This window comes from Schistocerca nitens, chromosome 2, assembly GCF_023898315.1.
Source record: "Schistocerca nitens isolate TAMUIC-IGC-003100 chromosome 2, iqSchNite1.1, whole genome shotgun sequence".
NCBI lineage: Eukaryota > Metazoa > Arthropoda > Insecta > Orthoptera > Acrididae > Schistocerca > Schistocerca nitens.
The window spans coordinates 784,971,056-784,994,963 of record NC_064615.1 but is presented as its reverse complement, the minus strand read 5'-3'; the positions used below and the strand labels follow the sequence as shown (position 1 = coordinate 784,994,963).

The following is a 23,908-nucleotide window of genomic DNA, read 5'->3' as shown; positions in this document are numbered from 1 at the left end:
CAAACACGGGATGAGTTGTTTGATGTTCATAAGCAGCTGGAAATTGCTCTCTGGCTACTGTCAAAGGATTGGCAGCTGCTGCGAGGTGGCATGTTGGAAGAGATCCTGAGAGTTGTGTAACTGTGATACCTGTATCAGAGGTGCCTCAAGTACTATTCTCGCCTGTGGATCCTGTATCCTCGGCAGAAAGTACAGGATCTATTATTACTCTTCTACTTGACTGTGAGTGGCTTGTGAATGGTAGATCTAGATGTCCTGTACAGGATGGATGGGGACCAGGGAGGACTCAGGGTTTTGTACGGATCCCCCTAACCAACAAGTTTGAGCTGCCATCTTTTTCTGAAACTGGGTGAGTGGGACTCACTTCACCTGTTTTGGGGAAACTTGTTTTGTCTGGTGTCAGGAGAAGGAAAATGCAAAAGGGTAGGAGTCTGTTAATCGTCTGCAATTCAAATGGACGGCGAGTGATGGTACCCCTTAGGGAAATGGCAGCAAGGGGCAGGGAAGGACACAAGGTGCACTCAGTGTGTATGCCTAGGGGTCTCATTCAACATGTTGTAGAGGCTATTCCAGCAATCGTTGAGGGAACAGAGTGCAACCAACTGCAGAGTGTTGTGCAATTTGGAACAAGTGATGGCTGTTGTTTGGGCTCCGAGGTCATTCTTGTGTCATTCCAGTGACTGCCAGAGCAGGTTGAGAAGACAGCCATGTGTATGGAGTTTCAGTAAAGCTCACAATTTGCAGCACTGTTCCCAGAATTGATCTTGGTCATTTGTTTCTGAATCGAGTGGAAGGCCTGAATCAGATACTTCAAAGGTTCTGGTTGTGACTTCCAGGACTTGTGCCATAGTGTTGAGAACTGTAAGATCTCCCTAAATGGATGAGGTGTGCACTACACATCAGAGGCTGCAACTCGGGTAGCTGACTGTGTGTGGGGTGCACACAAAGGTTTTTTTGATTAGGTGGCTCTCCATCCAATCCAGATAATAATAGCTGTAGGAAATCCAGAAGTATCAATGTAAGATCGAAAGAAGTGCCTCCCACAGGTAATCCTAATGATAAACTACCAAAGCATTCACAATGAAGTACCAGAGTTTGAAGTGCTCATGAAAAGCGGTAAAGCTCACATAATACTAGGTACAGAAAGCTCGTTGAAACCTGAAATTGGTAGCAGTGAGATTTGCGAGGGAAATGAAAATGGTGTATTTGTTGCAGTAGACAAAAAACTCAAATCCACAGAGAGAGAAATTGAAGCTACATGTGAGTTTGTTCGAGAAAGACTCAGTATTATGAGTGGGCATAAAATGATAAATGGATCCTTCTATTGCCCACCAGACTCATCTACTGATGTACCTGAGAACTTGAGAGGAAAATCTCAGTTCACTTGTACGTAAGTTCCACAATCATACTGCCATCATCGGCGGAGACTTCGGTCATCCAACAAGTAACTGGGAAAGTTAGAGTTTTGTTAGTGGTGGGCATGATAAGACATCCTGTGAAACTTTGCTAAATACCTTCTTGAAAACTGTCTAGAACAGATAGATAGGAACCCCAACTGTGATGGAAATATATTGGATCTAATGGCAACAAACAGACCTGACCTTTTTGAGAATGTCCACATCAAAACTCGTATCAGAGACCATGATGTAGCTGTGGCAGCAGTGATTACCAAAGTGCAAAGTACAACTAAAACAATAAGAAAGATAGATATGTTCAGTAAACAATGTAAAAAATCAGTAGTGTCATATCTCAATGAGGAACTTGAAACCTTCAGCAAAGGGCAGGAGCATGTAGAGGAACTCTGGCTCAAGTTTAAAAGAACAGTTAACCATCCACTGGATAGACATGTACCCAGTATAACAGTTCATAATGGGAGGGAACCTCCATGATATACATCACGGAAAAGAAGCAGAGATTAGTGCATAGTATAGGTAAAACAAAGCATAAGGCTATAGATAGAGAAATGCTGAATGAAACGTGTTTAGCTGTCAAGAGAGCAATATATGATGCATTCAGTGACTACTGTAGCAGAATATTCCTTTATAAAGAAAAACCCAGGAGAATTGCCCCAATTTAATCCCCGTACCACTGAAAAGACTAATGAAGTAAGTGTTAGTGTCAGTGAATATGAGAAACAGCAGAAATCGTTAAAGTTGAACAAAGCTTCAGGGCCGATGGAATCCCTGTCAGATTCTATACTGAATTTGTTAGCCCTTCTTCTGGTAGTAATGTATCGTAGATCCCTGGGAGGGAGGGAGGGAGGTAGGTAGGTAGGTAGGTAGGTAGGTAGGTAGGTAGGTAGGTCCCTTATCCTTATCATCGATTTGTTGTAGAATTTTAGAACATACTCTGAGCTCAAACATAATGAGGTATCTTGAACAGAATGACCTCCTCAATGCCAACCAGCATGGATTTCAAAAACACTGATCATGTGAAAACAACTTGCACTTTTCTTACATGACATACTGAAAGCATTGGATCAAGACAATCAGGTAGATGAAGTATTTCTTGATTCCCAGAAATTATTCATCTCAGTGCCACACCTATGCTTATTGTCAAAAGAATGATGATATGGGGTATCAAGTGAAATTTGTGACTGGATTGAGGACTTTTTGGTAGGGAGCACACAGAATGTTTTCTTGGATGTAGAGTCATATTCAGATGACAAAGTTTGCTGGGTGAATAGTTATGCCATTTAAACCTTTTAGTAGTACTTTATTCAATTATGTATTTTTAATGTAAAAATTCATTCGTTGTGTGTACATGAATGCATGAGTGTTCTTTCGTCTGTGCTGTTTTAATCAAACTTGCAGTTAAATTGTTAAATGTATTAAAACCAAAGAAATGTTAATCATTATTGACACGATTGTCCATATCAAATTAAAGTACTAGACAGGAAGAATGCATATAAATAAAGTAGGAGGGGAATTGGAGAAACACAATACATGTTGAAAGTACGAGCAATGAGCTGAGTACATATTTCTGGGATGGTTGGTGCTTGAAAAACATTTTTATGAAAACAAAGACTTTGTTGATTGCAATGCAGGAGTTATTTTTGGCAACAATAATTTGATTCAGAGTTTATTTTGTAACTATATCAGATTCATATTTTCATAGATGCTGTAATACTAAGTCACAAATTAGTTTCACATTTCGAAATATTGACAGCATAGCATCAGAGATTGTATAATTTAATGTTTCAGATATGTGAAGAACTTAACAGTCCAACACTACGTAAAGTTGCAGAATGGAAGGATAATTCAAAAAACTGGAAGTGCTGCACCTGTGAGAAAACAGTTGAAAATTTCAAGGTTAGTACGACATATTTGCAAACTGAAGACTTATTTTTAGGCAGCCTACTTGTTTTGTTATCCTGGTTTTCCGCACCATAAATGGTATGAAAAAAGAAAAAAGATGGTTTCATTGGTTAGCAGAACTTGTACACTATTGTAATTTTACCTCGAGTTGTGTACTCACACTGTGACAAGTTTCACCAAAATAGAAAAATTTAGTGACGTGACAGTGGATGAGCCCCTTCCAACAGAAATACTGTAGTAAAAACAGTTATTAAAATGGAATGGTATGGCCCATGTCAGATGCAAAAATGTTGGGAATTAATAAAGTGGGAAAAAGGTGTTCAAAATTTACGTTATTATTGTGCATAAATCATTAACACAAATTTCTCAGGATGTGTTTGCCTGGGTGCAGACATGACTTCATGTACGGGGGTGGGGGGATGAGAATTAAGGGATTAACCATTTTATCTTGCCTCATGATGAAATTGGCAGTGTATGAAGGTATAACTGTTTAAAGGAAGTCCCTCTAACTAATAGCTCACCTTCAAAGGATGTCATGTTTCCAAGTAGAGAAGGAATTAGCGTATTTCATCAAGATATAAGAGGTATTAGAGATAAAGTTAGTGAACTACTTATAGATATTGACTCTGAAATTATTGATATGTCGGAGCAACACTTAAATAATTTAGCAATTCAGGGGCTTCCTTTACCAGGATGCAGATTAGCTGGCTATTTGTCAAGGAGATCCTTGCGAGGTGAGGGAGTGCCTATGTACGTAAGAAACAGTATTCCATTTGAGTCCGTAGACATATCATGGCACTGCACTGAACAGATATTTGAATGTTGTGCAGCGGCAGTTGAATTTAGTGAAACTAAACTTCTAATTGTTGTTATTTATAGCTCCCCTATCTCTGTCTTCAGAGCATTTCTGCTAAAGCTAGAGGGGATTCTTGATTCACTTTGTAGGAAGTACCAAAATTTAGTTGTATGTGGTGATTTCAATATAAATTTTGTATATGATGGAGCAAGAAAGAGATGTTGGTAGATCTCCTAAATTTCTTTGATCTGATGCAGACTATGTTTTTTCCTACTAGGGTGCACGGATACAGTAGCACAGCCATAGACACATTTTGTCATACACTCAAATGGTTTATGTGTAATGTTTTTTGTTTATTTTTAAAACAAGTCTCGCTATTCTTATTGAGGTTCATTAAATATTGGTAATACTGTTTTTAGTTTTCTTATTTAAAATAAAGTTACACTTTATTATCCTCTCTGTCCTGTTCTTCCTCTTCCAACCTCCCATTAATCTGTCTCTTTGTCCCAAAGTTGTCCACTTTACTAGGTGCAGCAGAATATCCAGGAAATTGAATTTCCTGAGTGAGTACTACACAGCAAACTGAGAGAAAAGTATTTAAGGCACAAAAGCATCTGTGCTCAAATAATCATTTGCTACTACAGTGGAAGAAAAAAAAGTAGCACAGAAGATGAATATGATGTTACAGACTAATGCAAATACTAAAAATGAAAAATATGTACATGCAAATCCACTTGTAAAAATGTAATAGGGAGAATACCTATCAACTCCTCCAAGCAGCTAATGAAGTTCACCTCAACCCACGAACAGTGTTTAGGCAAACATGCATATGCTAAGAAAATTTGCTAGCATCTGTACAATAGTTAAATCTGCTGCTTCATGACCAAAATTAAATTTGGGAACAGGAATCAGAAATATAAGAACTATCAATAAAAAAATGTTGATTGCAAAATACTACCATGAATTATTTGCAGAAGAATGGAAAGACTGGTAGAAGCCAGGCATAAGGAAAATAAATTTGGATCCCAGAGAAAAATAGGAACTTGGGCAGTACTGACCCTACAACTTAATAGACTTAATTAAAAAGGCAAACAACATTTATAGAAAGCTTTAAACAATGTTGACTGGGAACATTATTTGAAATTCTGTTATTCAATTTGTACATTGAGTAAGCAGTAAGGAAGTAGGAGATATTTGGTAATGGAATTTAAGTACAGGGCTAGAAATAAAATATTTGAAGTTTGCTAATGACAGTGTAATTCTGTCAGAGATTGTATGGATATCATCTTCAAAAGGAGTTATAAGATGAACGTCAACAAAAGTAAAACTACGGTAATGGAATGTAGTTGAATTAAATCAAATTATACTGAGAGAATTAAGATTAGGAAATGAGACTCTGAAAGTAGTAGATGAGTTACACCATTTGGCTACCAAAATAACTGAAGGTGGTAGAAGTAAAGACGACATAAAATGCATACAGCCAGTAGCAAGAAAAAACTTTCTGAAAAAACATCCAATATAAATGTAATGAAAAGGATAGATTACGACTCACTACATGGAGGAGATACTGAGACACAGGCAGGCATGACAAGAAGGCCGCTGTACATTCAAACTTTCAGCCAAAAGACCTCCTTCTGAAGCAAAAAAACACACACACATTTTACTTCAGAACAATGCCTTTTAGTGGAAAGCTTATGTGCATAGCAGTCTTGTGTCGTTCCTGTCTGCGACTCAGCATCTCCTCTATGCGGTGAGTAGCAATCAGTTATTTTCAAGATATTGTCATTATTCCATCCTGGACTTTCCATTCTCTCTTCTTTATCTGTGTAAATTGAAGTCACCTACTTGCATCCGTCTGTACATGCAGGCTAATATCAGGAACTGCAGTGTGGTTTTTGATATGGTTTTGACTCATAAATATATTGATTCATGAGAAAGGCTTTGTATATAATTTATGAATACTTTACAAATTGTCCAAATTATGATGAATTAAAGTTAAGTCATAAAAATGATGCCATTGCCACGTAGCGAACAGCTGCCATAACTTGACAGAGGAACAGTGCCTTGAGAATGCAGCAAGCCAGATGTAATTCCCATCAAATGTGCTGGTCCAGCAGTAGAATATGTGGTTGGATGCTGGAAGGTTGTGGGGACTGAATCTTAGCTGGGTCACATTTTTTACTCAGCCATTTAAGCTAGCTTCACCCCTCAGTTATGTGGAAATGTTCGTTTTGAAATATGTAAATTTCAGGCTGCCAATTTCTGCTTCCCTCACATTAGCAATGGCAATTTGCACTCTTAATTCGCTGCAGATTCTTTGGACAATGGGCAGTGAGTTATTCAGCTTTGAAGTATTGTAATAAATATGACCAGTAACGGAAAGATAACCACCTCATCATCAGGCTGTGACGTGAGACTTACAACTTGAAATAATCAAATGTTTTTAACCAGTGGTCTCCGTGGAATTGTTTGAGAACAGTAGCATAGCGAAAGAATGTGAATTCAGAATATGTGGTGTTTTATTTTTTATGTTGCAAGCAGAACGTTTTCCAAACAAGTACTTCAGCAACTTTGCTTCGTTTGCATACAGTGTGTATTTTTAGCAGTGCAGCAGATGACTCAACTTTTCTCTTTCTGCCTTCCTTGAATCAGTCCTATAAATGATTCTTTGTGTGGCATGGCAAAATATTCTGCCATAAAAAGTCCACAGCAAAGAATTGCAGCAATGAGTCTCAGCAGTGCGTCACAGTGCATACTAAGCTTCACAAGCAGAGTGCTGTGACTGAGCTAAACATGTGCACTGTACATGTATATCATCTGTATTTTTTCTTTTATCTGTGCCATCTTAGCCAACCTCGAGTACATTCTGAATCTCACACATAAATATGTGATTCACATACGGTATTTACATTACTAACATCATGGTGTGCTCCCATCATTGCCATGAGATGTCACTCCAAAAGCCAATTAAATTTGCCTCCAGACAACTTGTCTGCCACGTGTTGCTCACATCGCATAAGTTATATGAAAGCCACGACATTCAGTTACTTAACGTTGGACTCTGAAAGTTATTGATAATTCTATGCAGTGACCTGCAAACAAAAAATGCTGGGTCACACAAGTCGTCTGGTCATAAATACTTAATGCTACTCGTGTGTAGCCAGGCTGAGTCACAAGTTCAATATAACTATACGTGTGAGAAAGTATTTTTTTAAAAACTTGAAACTATTTGTAAAGATTGTAGTCTTATACATATGTGAAACTGTAATGATAAACAATAGATACAAGTAGAGGATAAGAGCTTTTGAAACATGATGTTATAGGAGAATGTTGAATATTAGATCAATAGGTCAGAGACAGCTAATGAAAAGGTACTGAATCAAATCAGGGAAAAGATAAATTTATAGTAAAACCTGACTAAATGAAGGGATTGATCTGTAGGACACATACTGAGGCATCAAAAAATATTTAATTTTGGTAACGGCAGATAATAACTGTAAAGGAATTGTAAAGAAAGCCGGGATCTGACTACCACAAGCACGTTCGTCAGTGGATGTAGATTGCAATCTTAATGTTGAGATAAATGAGACTCGCACAGGATAGACTAGTATGATCAGCTGTTTCAAATCATTCTTCAGACTGCAGACCAAAACAACAAGAAAGTGAGAGTTCTAGACCATCATGCCACTCAGTGGTAGTTTTTTACAATGTGTCTAATGGCATTTCAACAGATACTAGGAATTATGAAGTCCTTGTGAGTGTACATCCCTGCCCCTTAGCCATTTCATCATAGTTTTAGATTCTTAACTTGGCAGGATGGTATAGTGAAAGATAAAGAACTTCACTGCCTGGATTGCTGCTGTACTGCAATGGAAATTGATGGGTTCAAGGCACACGGGTGGGCTAAAACTTTCAGTTTGTGGTAGAACCATGTATTTAAATTTGCAGGGAAAAGTTTAAACTCGCTTGTACCCTGTGTTAAATGGGTATAATTTTCACCTAAGGACAACCTTACTTGTGATAGGGCCAAATGATGGGTGACTATAGTTGTAAATAACACACTGCATTACTCTGCTGTCACCTACTTTATGTATTTTCAAGAAGTTGCCATTGACATGAGAGAGAGCCATAAAAGGAATTATGTTAAGAGGATCTGTGACCTCAACATGCAAGGCCCCTCTGCTCACTTTTATAAGGCTCAAGATGACTGATTATCACAAGGGTCTCGGTCTTCCACAGAACCAACCCCACACCCTAGCTTGTGTTCGAAGACTTCATCCAGTGGCAACAATCAAAAGGTTGCCTGCTGTTTGAGAATCTTGCACTGTTGTGGAACAAATTGTCTTCAGTTGTCCACAATTAATGAGGGCATTTGCAATAAGCCTGAAGCATGGTCTCATTTCACCAACCCAAACTCAAGTTTGGAACATGAAAATAATTTTAGATATGTTTTTAATTTAGTGTTTTATGAAATTTTAAATGATTAATGCAATTATGTATCAGCATTCACTGATGATTGTGGCAAGGGACACCTTGGCTGGTCTGCTGTTTTCGTTGATTGTGACCTCAATATCGATCTTCCAAATGAATTTACTTTGTTCAGTGAATTCAACATGATATTGGGGCACTAGAGAAGATGAAATATATCCAGTTGGTGAAATTCGTTTATGCTCAGACTCATTAAGTGATCAGTGAAAGCAAATTGGTCCTCTTTATTATGGTTGCTACTAGAAATGACCATGTTCCAAAAATTTTGAAAAAGGGTACTCCAGAACTGCGGCAAAACTGAATAAATCCTTACTGAAGTGGTAAAACTTAAGTCATTACTATAGGAGTCACTTTGGAACTCCTTGCCCCTATTACATGTGCAAATAGCTTACAAAATAAAAATAACCACTTGCATGATTTTTGTAAATCACGCACACTTGAGTTGAAACGATTGCCTGTATTATTTGAAATAAAAAATGGTCTCTTGTGGATTCAAAAACATTTAGCTATAAAGTGTGTCTCTTAAGACTGGTCAGGGTCTCACATTGATGCATAAGATATCTGTCCTGGGACTGGTCAGGTGCATTTTCTCTAGTGTTTCAGCAGATATTTGTGATTTTGTTTTTGAATTGTGTAGCTGGAGTCATCTGAAACAATTACTGCTCACTATGTGTTTCATGCAATGACCAGTGTTGATGGAAAGCATTAGTTTGTTTCCCGTTACAAACAAAATTATTTTTAAAGCAGTATTTTATGTGTTCCATAAAAACACGGGAGAACTGCCGGATATCGGCTCATTGATATGTATTAATGGGGACAGTAAAGCTCAAAGAGCTGACTGCTATTGCCAAGCATGCAGAGCTTTAGTTCGCTGCTGGATTGCTGATTAATTCTTCATATTTTACTGTCAGGTTAATACATAATGAAAAAACAAATCTAAGTCTAGACTAATTGAGAGCTTTCTGTTGAATGGACTCGCAAAATTCTGATTTAAAAATAATTTTGTTTGTTATGGTAAACAAACTGATGCTTTCTGTTGACTGTAGGCATTGTTTGAAAGACATGATAAACAGTGATTGTCTAGGCTAACTCCAGTTGCACAATTCAAAAACGAAATTTCAAATATCTTCTGAAACATCAGAGAAAATGCAGCTGATCTCTCTTATGAGAGACAACAGGGATATCAGGTACCAAAATATAAAGAAATGCTGCTGGAGTTGAGTATCTGTTAAATGTGACAGGTTCACCCTGTCTGAACATAACACCCATAAGAGGAAACTCTACTACAGCATGAGTGGCTGAGACGGGCCACTGTAAAACACATATTAAGACTCTAATAACCTAAGGTGAGCCCTCAAGGGTGCTCTCCACTCTTTGGCAGGTTTGTGCATGGCTACCATGGGGTCCCAACCCTTGCTTCACCTTTTCCCTTCCGTGCTGCATGTCTATCCTCTTGCTATTCTTTTTCCCCTCCCTTGGGGAACCTGTCTGGGATGTTTTTGGGAATGTGTTGTGCATTTTCAGTAGCTGACATTAGAACAGTCTCTCCACTGTTTTTTATTCCTTTTTTCCCCATTCCCCTTCTCCTGCCCTTCCTCTGCTTTGGCGTTTGAGGTTCCTCTTTTAGTTCTTCCTCCCCATGCACTCCTGCAGGCCGGCCCATGCATCTGACACATAAGAGGTGACTGGGTAATGCATAATTCCCAGCACCGGATCAACAGGTAGAACAGGTAGGGTTCGCATGTAACCCCTGGTACAGACCAGCCCCCAGGGAGGGGTGATTGCCTGAACTGCTACCTTCTCAAATTGCTGATTGGTCCCTCTGTCAGGTGTTTGGGAGGTGTGACCTGAGGTGTGAACAAACCCCTAAAGCGGGTGCTCTACCCTCTGAGGGAGACCCCCAGCTGGAAGGAGCACACCATCGGAGACACTGGCAGTTCTCAGGGATTTTCTCACAATGGGCTGAGCCAATTATCATCTTCACAGTCAATGTTACTATATGTAAACAGAATGAAACTCAAGATTCAAAGACCGTCCCAGTTGCACCACAGTTCCTCATGATTTCAAGTACTGAAGACAGTCAGTCCTTTGCGTTGGTAAATCCGTTTATTATTCAGAAAGGTGATGATGCAATTCCCGACCCTGCAGAATCCTGTTCTACTTTACACAATGGCACTTCCCTTTTGGAGACTACTTCTGATTCTCAAGCACAACAACTGCTTGCAGCTTCACTGCTCCATGGCTATAATGTTCATGTCTAGCCCATCGAACGCTGAATTCTTCAAATATTTACACTAGGCTGCTTGATGATCTGACCAAGGCAGAAATCCAAGCATACTTCTCTGATCAGTGCATGATTGCAGTGCATCAGGTGATGAAAAAGGTAGATGCATCCTTAGTGTTCACACGCACTCTTTTACTCACTTTCAGTAGACTGGTGCTTCCATCAAAAATTGAAGCAGGCTGTGAAGTTATCATAATCTGACCATAAATTTCGAACCTGATGGGCTGTTATCAGTGTCATTATGTAATGGATCTGGGAGTTGTGTTATTTTCTACCGGATTTGTCGATACCAAATTGTAAATGTTTTCTTATATTTTTGTCAGAATTTTTTTATTGTAATTTGCCTTATCTTATGTTAATTTACTTATATTTCTGAGAGTGACAGCATATTGATTACTATTAGTAGATGTGACGAAGAATATCAAAGAGACTGGTTACAAGTGGAAGCTTGTGTGTTGTGTAAAATGTCTTTGACGCTGGAGTAGTCTTTGGCTGTAGTCAGTCGGCAGTTAACTCTTGGTGTGTGTTGACGGTAGAACAATGTGCAGGTCGCCGTCATAAATAATTTTGAATTATGTTACTATTTTTTTAATATAAACTTTAAGAAGAAACCACATTCGAAGAAATGGTATTTGAAGCACCAGAAATGAGGCAAACGCATTGAACCAGGTCATTTCTGCAGCCGACAAAGATGCATTGTGGAATCGTACTTCCACTAGACAACTGAAGCCAAGACAAATATCGCCTTGTAAACATTATACGGAAAAGGTACTGTCACGAAATATGCCAAATTTAAGTAAATAAAAATAGTTAGCATATTTCAATCATTACAACTACATTCAAATGTCCTGTCAACACTTGGCCAAATGTGTAACCTGTGGTAGGGATGCCCAGGAGAGCGATTGTTTGCCTCCTCCTCCCTGCTGTATCAGTGTAATGGCAACCATGCAGCCTCCTTCTGTGATAGTCCCTTGTATCTTGATGGGTGGGGCGTCCAGAAGATCCTGGTGAAGAAAAAAGTGCCTTACCAGTCACTCGTAAGCTATTGGGTAATTGGAAACCCTGCATTCTACTGTCTAGCACTTACAGTACTGTTCTTGCTACATCTCACTCCACGAAAGACATGGCCACGCAGAATTATGTCATCAGATTCAGCACCGCGGTTATAAAATCACCCAGTGTTGTGGTAGCATCCCTGTATCCTTCTCCAGCTGTGCAACAAGCCACCAAACTTTCACCTCATGGGGCAAATTCACCTGCTACACAACCGGCAGGATGGAAAGGACAGAAAGAATGCTCTCGTGAAAACTTATGTCCCTCCAGCCAATAAACATCTGAGTCTTCCTCTGCCAACTGGAAAGACTCCAAGAAATCAAAGGGAAATGGTCTTCTCCTTTGCTGACTTGAAGATCCTCTTCAACCGTGTCACCATGTGATACTCTCACCCGGCTGACCCATGTCACTGGTGCACACCGCCAACTGTTTCTCTGCCCTGGGCTCTGCACACTGACAGAAGGAGAGTGCCGACGCCTCTGTAGATCTCAGATCTCGTGGAGCAAAATCCTCCAGCCTCCGCACCCTGTAGCAGTGAGTCTTCGAAGGCTGGCATTAGCAGCTGCCAAGGCGATACCCCTTCATATTTTCCCTGTTCCCCTTTCCTTGTTATGACTCTCCTCCAGTCGAACATGCACAATCTTTGATCCAAAAAAGAGGACTTATGGCTGCTCTTGGAATTGCAGCTGCCGCTTGTTCTCTGCCTTCAGGAATCAAATTGCGTCCTCATAACCGCTTTGAGCTCTCGCACCTCTTCCCGGTCTGCTTTGACCTCCCCACCAAGAATGGCATTCTATCTCATGGGGTGGAGGGGGGGGGGGGAGGGCAGGGGTTCATGCTGTTGTGTGGGATGATGTTCACAGGCAACCCATCTCCCTGACTACCTGGTTTCAAGCTTCTGTCGTCTGCATTTTCCTTCCTCACTTCACCTTTTCCCTTCTGTTGTGTGGGCCAACTTCCGATGGCTCTCTGGGACCGAGGTCTGTTCCCCAATTTCTGGCCTGACAGTAGCAGATGTTGTCATAGTGGACCCTATTTCTATCTCCAACATCTTAGGCCATTATTTTATGGAGATTTCGGGCTCCACCCACTATCAACCTGCCTTCCTCCATCAGAAACGAGTGGAGGAGGCTCGGGTGATAATCTTCTCTTCTCAGAATCGCGAGTGCTACAATGTCGCCATTACTATGAGGAAGCTAGATCATGCTCTCACTTCATCCCAAGCCTCTGCCCCAGGGCCATGATGTTCACATTCTGATGTTGCAGAACCTTTCTCTTGTGGGCAGGCACTTTCTCTTTCATATGTACAATCACATCTGGGCTGAGGGCACGTTTCCCAGATGCTGGCATGAAGCCACTGTCATACCTATACCTAAGCCCTGTAAGGACAAACACCTTCCTTCTAGTTATCCCCCAATTTCTTTGACCAGCTACGGTTGCAAGGTGATGGAAAAAAAGATTCATGCCTGGCTGGTATGGTGGCTCGAATGTCCCAATTTGTTAACTACTGCACAGTGTGGATTTCAACCACACTGTTCTACAGTTGACCATCTCATCACTTTGTCAACCCATGTCATGAATGATTTCCTGTGGAAATACCAGACTGTGGCTGTGTTTTTTGATTTGGAGAAAGCCTATAACACCTGCTGGAGGAATGGAATCCTCCGTACACTCTACACGTGGGGCTTTCATGGCCCCATGCCTCATTTCCTTCAGGAATTTTTAAGAGACTAGGTTTTCAAGGAACTTATAGGTTCTGCCTTGTTGGACACCTTTATCCAGGAAAACCGTGTGCCTCAGGGGTTCCAACCTGAGCGTCGTCCTCTTTGTTATCGCTGTTAACTGTGTTATGGCCTGTCTCCCATCTGGCATCTCTGGCTCCCTTTTCATTGACTATTTTGTGATTTATTGCAGTTCTCCATGGACTTGTCTTCTTGTCGCGGTCATCAGCGATGTCTCGATCATCATTACTCATGGAGCATCAACAATGGCTTTTGCTTTTCCACTGACAAAACTGATTGTATGAATTTCTGGCGGTGCAATTAGTCTCTTCCACTGTCCTTACTTCTTGGGCCTGTTGCTCTTCTGTTCATTGAAACTACAAAATTCCTGGGACTCAAACTCGATAGGAAACTTTCTTGGTCTGCCCACGTGTCTTACATGGCTGCCCACTGTACACGGTCCCTCGATGCCCATGCCCTCAGCGGTACTTTCAAAACTACACTGTGTGTGTTTTGTTTATTCATCTGCACATCTGTCTCTCTTACACTGTCTCAGTACTATCCATTATCATGGCATCCATTTGGCCACTGGTACCTTTTACACTAGCCTGGTTGAGAGTCTGTATGCAGAATCTACCGAACTACTGCTGTCTTACCGCCTTTCTCCTCTGCAGATACGCATGCCAATTGTCTGCCATGCCTGGCCACCCATGCTATGCCACCTCCAACAATTATTCTTGTGTTTGCCAGTATAGGGTGCGTCCCTCATCTCTGTTACCTCCTGGAGTAAGCTTTTGGCTCTTGCTCCCACCTCACGTTACCTGCCACTTTCCCAATGGGTGTGAACCTTTCACCACCTTGGCTTCGTGTGGCAGTCTTTGTTCACCTTGGCCTTCATTTTCTTTGTTAGATAACTACTCCAGCCTTGTTCTATTGCTGTAAGTTTCACAGCCTTCACACGGAACTTCATGATAGTACCTTTATGTACACTGATGGCTCTCAGATTGACCATGGTGTCGGGTGTGCTTTCGTCATTGGTGCCCACAATTTTCAGTATCGGCTTCCAGAACACTGCTAATTATTTACAGCAGAGCTCCTCGCCCTGTATCAGGCCATGCATTACACATGGTGACACAGGATTTTCAATTGCGTCATCTGCTCGGACTCTTAGTGCTTTTCAGAGCCTCTGTGTGCTGTACACCATCTGTCTCTTAGTGCAATGGGTCCAGGAAAGCTGTCACTTGCTCACTTTTGATGGAGCCACTGTGATGTTTATGTGGGTTCCTGGTCGTGTCAATCTGACAGGGAACGAGCCCGTTGACACTTCAGCCAAGGTTGCAGCCCTCATATCTTGGCCCACTAGTTCTTCCATTCCTTCTGATAATCTCTGTGTTGCCGTCTGCCAGCAGGTGGCGTCACTTCAGCGTCACCATTGGTCCACCCTTCATGGGAACAATCTCTGGGGAATTAATCTTCTCCCAGCAGCTTGGATGACCTCTTCTCGGCCCTCTCACCAAGGGGAGCATATGACCCTAGTTGCTTTTGTGTACCAAAACAAAACAACCTAAAGTGGCACAAACAAGAAATCGTATGTAGCTGTTTACAGTTTGGATGTATGACAGTTATAAATTCAAGGAAAATGTTTTGTTGCATGTTGTTATCACTTTCATAATAACTGAATCTGAAAATTTGGTATTAGTTGATGTGTGAAATCAGTGATGATGGTGACAATGTTACACAGACATTCAGTTAGTAGGAATGTGTGTGTATTAAAGGAACTGTTTGTCAGTAAATTGCCAAGGCAGAGTTTTACAACCATTTGAATGTTTGGACCCACGTAAATGTAAGAAAGACTTTGCCTCAACCTATGATGGTGGCTGGTACACAGTGACAGTGACAATGCAACATGCTCAGTACGCACAACTACAGCAGTGATAATCTTCTTAAAGTGGACACATTTCCCTGAGAAAGAGTGTCTATACATTATCCACATGTCCTGGTTCCGTGATGATGAAAGCAGTTATAATCATCATCATAAATTGTGATGTTTGGAACTAAATATGCACATTCTACTTTCACTGAATATGAAACCAGTCATAATGAAACTGGTTTGATGCTGGCTCAATTAGGAATATACTGGGTAATTAAATTGACACTTGATACACTTATATCATTAAACAGACATGCACTAGAATAGGTACATCAAACAGAACAGGTGATGGTTGACCTGCACATGCACAGCCAGCCAGCCAGCCAGCGAGCCAGCAAGCACTGCACATCCCCCCCCCCTCCCCCTCTACTCCCTCTCATATTGTCATTCTATGCTGGGTTCCAAGAGACAAGGAAAGACAGAGATGACGCCATAATGGAAGGTGGATGAAAGACATTACAAAACCTGCAGAGCAGCGTGGGTGCTTATATTCGAAGACCATACATAGATTCACATCTGTGTGACTACTCCACAGTTCACACTTATGTTCCTGGCAAGGTTTCTTTGGACTATCTTCAGACTATTTCTCTACTGTTCCTCTCTCTAATAACGTATAAGAAAAATCAACACTTAAATCTATCTGTAAAGCTTTGGTTTCTCTTATTTTATTATGACAATCATTTCTCCCGCGTCCTGCCATCCTGATTTAGGTTTTCTGTGATTTCCCTAAATCGCTTCAGGCAAATGCTAGGATAGTTCCTTTGAAAGGGCACGGCTGACTTCCTTCCACATCCTTCCCTAATCTGATGAGACCGATGACCTCGCAGTTTGGTCTCCTCCCCAAATCAACCCTGTAAAATATTTTCACTTTCAGAGGAGAAAGTTGGTGATAGAAATTTCATGAAAAGATCTCACCACAATGAAAAATGCCTTTGTTTTATTGATTGCCATCCCAAATTGCTTATAGTATCTGTGACACTCTCTCCCCAGTTTCACCAATAATGCAAAATGAGTTGCCCTTCGTTGTAACCGAGCAAGGTGGCACAGTGGTTAGCAAACTGGACTCGCATTCAGGAGGGCGACAGTTCAATCTCGCATGCAGCCATCCTGATTTAGTTTTTCCGTGATTTCCCTAAATCGCTTCAGGCAAATGCCGGGATGGTTCCTTTGACAGGGCACAGCCAACTTCCCTAATCCGCTGTTTGGTCTTTTCCCCCAAATCAACCCAGTCGTCTTTGTACTTTTCTGATGTCTTGTCAGTCCTATCTGGTAATGATCCCATGTAGCACAGCAATACTCTAGCAGAGGGTGAACAAGTGTAGCGTAGGCAGTCTTTTAGTAGACCTTTTGCATTCTAAGTGTTCTGCCAATAAAATGTAGTCTTTGGTTTGCCTTCCCCATAACTTTGTCTATGTGATCATTCCAGCGTAAGTTGTTCCTAATTGCAATTCATAGGTATTTTAGTCAAATTTACAGCCTGTAGTTTTTTTTTTCTCTCTCTCTCTCTCTCTCTCTCGTGTGGATGATATTAGGCTTTTCATTATTGAGAGACAATTGGCACTTTTTGCATGATACAGGTATCGTGTCTAAGTAATATTGCAATTGGTTTTGATCTTGTGATTACTTTACTAGACAGTAAATGACAACATGTGCAAACAGTCTAATAGGGCTACTCAGTTCTCTCTTAAATTGTTTATGTAGATTTGAAACATCAGAGGGCCTATAACACTTCCTTGGGGAACACGGGACATCACTTCCATTTTACTTGATGATTTTCTGTTTATTATTATGTACTGTAACCTTTCTGAGAGGAAATCACGGATCTGGTCACACAACTGAAATGATACGTACCATAGCCATGCAATTTGATTTGATGACTCTTATGAGGAAATCTAAAAGTATGCAATCAATTTGACATCCCCTGTCAACAGCACTCATTACTTCATGCAAATGAAGAGCTACTTTTGTTTCTCAGGAATGATATTTTTCTGAATCTGTACTGACTGAGTCAATACTCTTTTAACTTCAAGGTAATTCATAATGTTCAAACATGATATATGTTCCAGAATCCTACTGAAAATTTACATTAGTGACATGGGTCTGTAATTCAGTGGATTACTCCTTTCTTGAGTTTTGGCGTGACCTGTGCAACTTTACAGTCTTTTGGTATGGATCTCTCACCAAGTGAGTGGATGTATATGTATGGGGCTGTTGCATGAGAATGCTTTGAAAGGAAGCTTACTAGTATGCTGTATGGACCAGAAGACAGGTCTTCATTAAGTGATTTAAGCTGCTTCACTACACCGAGGGTGCCTACTTCTAAATTAAATATCTTGGCAGTTGTTCTTGATTTGAATTCTGGAATATTTACTTCATCTTATTTGGTGAAGGAATTTCTGAAAATTGAATTCAGTAACTCTGCTCTAGTGGAACTGCCATTGGTAATTTTGCAATTGGTATTGTGCTGTGATAGTATTGATTGTGTCTTTCTGCTGATGTACATTACCCAAGACCAGAATCTCTCTGGATTTTCTGTCAGATTTAGAGATACAGTTTCATTTCGGAAGCCATTAAAAACATCCCACATTGAAATCTGTGCCGAGTTTCTTCATTGTGCAAGCTGTTAAAAACATCCCACATTGAAGTGCGGGCTGAGTTTCAAGCTTCAGTAAAATTTAGCCAGTCTTGGAGATTTTGTGTAACATGGGGAATCAGCACCATCTTTTATTAATTTTATTGGTATAAATCTCTCAATTGCCTAAGATACTATTTCTTTGAATTTAAGCCTTATCTCGTCTACTCTTACATAGTTTTTTGGGAAGGAGTGGCAGCTGTTACGTAGGAAGGTGTTGAGCAAAATTTTATTTGCATTTTTAAATAGATATATTTTGTGTTTAATTTTGCTGAATTAGGATGTTGAGATGGTTAGCCTCACTACAATATCTTGCCCTTGCTAACCTCTATATCCATGTTGATGGCCCCCTTCTTGCTCAGCATAATTTGTTGCTAAGAGATCAAGTATGTTTTCACAACCATTTACACTTTGAGTAGGCACCTGAACTAATTACTCAAAATAATTTTCACAGAAAGCATTTAGGACAATTTCTACCTAACACCAGCTTTGAATATGTATTTTCACTAACAAATTGAGGGTAGATTGAAGTCACCACCTACAATAATTGTATGAGTGGAGTACTTATTTGTAATGAGTCTCAAGTTTTCTTTGAACTGTTCATCAGCTGTATAATTTGATCTGGGGGATCAGTAAAAGGAATCAGTTATTAATTTATTCCGGTTGTCAAGTATAACTTCTACCCATACTATCACAGGAAATATCTATTTCAATTTGCTACAAGTTAAACTACTTATAATAGCAACAAAGACTCCACCACCAACTGTTTGTAATCTATCCTTTTTAAAGACGTTAGGATCTTTGTAAAAATTTTTGCTGAACTTATTTATGGCTTCAACTAGCTTTTGGTACCTGTAACGATTAGTGCTTGCAGCCATGGTTCTTTCTCAATTGCTTCTGTGCCTACCCTCTTCCCGTGTTTGTTCTACACCCTTTGAACCCGAAACCCTTTCTGCACTTTCCTGAGACCCTCTAACCTAAAAAACTGCCCATTCCATTCCTCACATCTCTTACTACCCTTGTAGTCATCTCCTGTGTGTAATGGACACCTGACCTATTTTGCAGAACCCAAAACCTCATCATCCTATGGTGCAAGTCAAGAATTCTACAATCTACATGGTTGCAGAACCATCTGAACCTCTGATTCACTCTCTCCACGTGGCTCTGTACCAAAGGTGCACAGTCAGTCCTGTCAGTGGCGCTACAGATGGTGAGCTTTGTCTTCATCTCGCAAGCAAGACTGGCAAACTACCAATTCAGCTACCACCTAAAACCAGAGAGAATCTCTTCTGATCCAAAGTGACACACATTGTTTGTGCTGACATGAGCCAACACCTGCAGTTGGCTACACCCTTTGCTCTTTATGGCATCCAGAAGCACTTGTTCCTCATCTGGAATCTCACATCCCGGTACGCACACAGAGTGCACACTGGATTTCTTCCCCACATCCCTAAGGGGCCCCTTATGTGCCTAACATTGGAGCTCCCAACTACTAGTAAAGTCATGTAATTTGAATGGCCAGATCTTGTCAAACCAAGAGGCTTCCTCTGAAACAGGGCCAGCAACTGCATCTGGCTAAGTGCCTTTGTCAGCCACATACAGACCCAAAAACCAGGCATGCCCTTTGATCGACCCCTCAGAAAGTCTTTCACTGCTTCCCACACTTGAAACAACTTTCCTTTAGACCACAACTGAGGGGTTGTCCTCAATGTGTGCAGTACCCAGGACAGTCACAGTAGTGGATCAATCGGAGGACACGAGGGACAAGCTGGACATGCCTTGCATCTCTACATCAAGCCTTCAACAGTGATGCCCTTTGGTGAAAGCCTCAAGTTGTGTAACCAAAGCCAGCACTGCTTGGAGCTGCAAGTGGAGGATCACCAGCTTAGTTCAGATATGAACCTAGCAATCACAGTATCTATCCATCCTAAAGTCAGAGGAACTGTAGAATAAACTGTGATTAAAACATGGAACTTGCAAACAAAATGCTGTGCTCTGAAATGCTGCTAGTTGGGAGCTGTTGACCAACTAACAAGTTCTGCAGTTGTAAGTGTCATTTACATAAAAATAAATGCCTAATGCAAAACAAATGGGAGAAATGTATGGTACACAGTAGTTAAAAATGCCAAGCTGTGGCTACCAGAAATACAAATACACAAGAAATTTAAGATTTCTAACTGAAATGCACAAAGTAAATAATTTGCTTATTGTTGTTAAAAGCTTGTTACTACTCACAAACAGAACTCTGTGCTCCAAAGACTGCTGCCTGGACGGGTGCTGCTGACCAACTTGTGAAAAGAAAAGTCAAGAGCAGGCCTGTATCCACCAGTGGATGCTGCTGTTAATGATTTACTGTGCTCCAAACAAGTTCAGTTAATCAGTTTAAATAACAGTTACTGTTTTTGCATATCTATAACAGAGAGCTTCATTAGAAATGCTTCCTATATTTTTTTCTCAAGTGCTGGTTCTGGAGCAATTTTTATTTATTGTAGTCTGTTGTCGTATAGTGATTCACTTTTGTGGTATGATGGTGATCTGGAAATAGTTTCTTTAAATTTTTCTCTCATCTTAGTTATGTCTTAAGATGACATTTTTCCATAAGTAGTCCCTAGGGAAAAAGATGATTTTGTGGATAAACTAACATGTAAAGTATAGTCCAGTACAGTAAAATATACAAGACACAATTTTTTGAAGGCACTAATTATTCTCAGTGTGATTTCTTTTCCTTATTTTGGTATTATAAATGCATTCATGCTGTGACTGGCTTTTTCTGAGAAACTGATTACATAGCAGAGTAATGAATGGAACTAAGCATGGTTTGTCTTCCTCATCCTTTGTGTACTTGTAAATTTTAATACTCTAAAATCGTAGCACACTCTTGAGTGTTTTTGACAAGTTGGTTATCAGTATAACCCTTTTCAGCCCATATTGAACCCATAGCCCAAAAGTTTTGTGACACCTACATATTCTTATTTTGCCTTTCAATCTTACTAGGACAGATTTTTGGGTAAGTGGAGGAAATCTCACAGTTCACACGTACTGATTTTTGTTCTTTCTTTAACATTTTCAGTAACATTATTGTCAAAAAGTGATTGTTTTCCTTATTATATTTCAGTAACCTTAGTTTTTGTGTTGACATCAAATTTTCTGCTGTTGACTGCACACTTTATATTCTACATCCAGTCAGTTATGCATGAGTGACATCAGCAAATGGCACAAATTTTTGGAGACACATCTATCCAATTACGTTAGAAACATTTACAGGGATAGGATCAAGCCCAGAGGAATGTCATACTTTGTTGGTGATTCATTGATGGGAAAATGTTTGCAATTGTATTCTGAATGCTGAACTTTTATGTTGTGATAACATTTCTGTGCAGTTTTCTAGATTTGAAAATAACAACCTGTAACTATATATTCTACACTCATTTTTTTTAATTTCATGCTTCCATCAATGAACTATGGCATTAACAAATGAATTTTATCTCACATTAGTAATGCTTCCAACTGTTTATTACCTATTAATACATTTTTTATCGAAACCATTTTCCAGGTGTGATATAGCTTCTTTACGTATTTGCTTTGTACTGAGTTCCTTAGATATTTTTAATGTGCTTTTAATATCATTTGCATTGTCTTCCAGGGTTCAGCTGGCCTTGGATTTATTTATGACTGCAGGAATGACCTGCAGATTCTGCAAGTAAAGGAAGTTGAACTAAGTGAAGCCTGCCCTAAGTTGGCACGCAGTATTGGAGTCCTGCTAATGAAATTCAAGGTTGTTATGAAATAAAATTTTCATTTTTATTTTCAGAAATGTTTAAATTTGTAAATAGATTACAATTTCAATATATTTATTCATTTGTTAACTTTGATACCTGTTATTGATAACTGCATATGAGTTAATGATTCCTTTTGAAAGTGGAAGAGCGGATACGACCAACTATATTTGGTCGTACAGGGTATAGATTTATGGGTATTGTGGCATATGAAGGAAACAATTTGCACATCATGGTGGTGAAATGCACAGATTGAGTAATTGATTTTTATCATGACCTGTTGAACTGCATTTTGAATAAAAAATGTAATTGTACTACAAGATATGAAATAAAAATACAAACCTACCAAAATTTTTGATTTTCTCCACAATTCTTGTGAGATAGTACAAAGCATTTTTCAAATTTTTATCAGTGGGTAGACAAATTTATGTAGCCAAAGTGATGAACTGTAATATTTCCTCGTGTTTCACTCAAGGTGAGAGGGATATCTGCTGCAGTTATACTTTCTTCTTCTTCATCAGTTTTCTGAGACTGGTTTGACGCAGCCCTCCAGAACTTACTCTCCATTACCAACCTCTTCATCTCAGGGTAGCATTTGCACGCAACCTGTAAGTTATTTTTTGAGTATATTCCAATCATCTTCCCCTTGAAATTTTACCCTTTGCAACTCCCTCTACTATCATGGAAGGTATTCTGAGATGTTTTAACACATGTCCTGTCATCCTCTCTTCCTCCTTGTCAGTGTTCTCCATATGTCCTACACCCATTTTACTCTGAGCACGTCATTCTTGAGCTTTCGTATTTATTTTTCCCCTCTGGGTTTTTGTACACATTGTATATTACCATCATTTCCTATAGCTTACAGCTGTTCTTCTGAGAATTTCGAACATTTTGCACCTTTTTATGTCGCTGAGCACTTTCTGTAGGTTGACAAAGCCTATGCTGCCACTATCAAGCACTTTGTTAGGACTACCCCTCTGGTGGCTTTCTCTTTCCTAAAGCCAAACTAATTGTCATCTGACAGATCCTCAATTTTCATTTTACATTTTCTGTATATTGTTCTTGTCAGCAACTTGGTTTCATGATTTGATTCACACACTTACATGCCCTTGCTGTCTTAAGAATTTTGTGGATGATATTTTTCCAAAAGTCTGATGGTATATCTTTAATCCCACAGATTCTACAAACTTGAATAGTCAGTTTGTTTCCATGTGACTCAATTATTTTAGAAATACCAAAAGCAATTCTTCACCCCTGTAGGGGCCTTCAGTGTACTCTTTCCACTTATGTGCTCTTTCCTCTGTTTTTAACAGTGGAGTTGCTCTTTCATTCATAAAGTTGACACCTTTGTTTTTAATTTCACTAAAGGTGTTACGACTTTTCTACATGCAGGATCTATCCTTCCAATGACCATTCCTTTTTTAATTTCTTCACTTTTTCCTGCACAATTTTGCTTTAGCTTCCCTACACTTCATATTTATTTCATTCCTAAGTGACTTTTCTCCTGAGTGGTTTTGTGCTTTCTTCTTTTGTCTGTCAACTGACATATTCATTCTGTTCTCAAGGCTTCTTTTCAGTTACCTTCCTTGCACATATATTTGTCTGTTCATCTTCTGTCCTTTCCTCTTTAACTGAACCATCTACTGTGGTGTTAATCATTGTCATATGTACAGTCGTAGAGAACTTATAAGGGGGGTTGGGGCGTTTAATAGGTAATGTAACACTTTTTTCTGAAAGCAGGTTTGTTTTATTCAGGATTACTATACACCATATTGTTCCCCACTCTTTTGGCAACTAAACCCTATTTTTAATGTAATGTATATTCAGTGTGATGGCCGTATGCCACCTTATTGGGAGGGCCTGTATGCGTGCATGGTACCAGTACTGGTCAACGTTAGAACTATTGTCTTG

At 39.8% G+C, this 23,908-nt stretch overlaps 1 protein-coding gene across 4 annotated transcripts in view; it reads left to right on the top strand.

The window, feature by feature from the left end:
- LOC126234635 (endonuclease/exonuclease/phosphatase family domain-containing protein 1-like) overlaps positions 1 to 23,908 on the top strand; it is a 118,891-nt gene that overhangs the window by 76,921 nt on the left and 18,062 nt on the right. For all 4 annotated transcript variants that reach the window (XM_049943361.1, XM_049943364.1, XM_049943363.1 and 1 more), the window contains exons 9-10: positions 3,204 to 3,311; positions 21,865 to 21,996. In XM_049943361.1, coding sequence (XP_049799318.1) covers positions 3,204 to 3,311; positions 21,865 to 21,996 — 240 coding nt within the window. The remainder of the gene's footprint in view (positions 1 to 3,203; positions 3,312 to 21,864; positions 21,997 to 23,908) is intronic.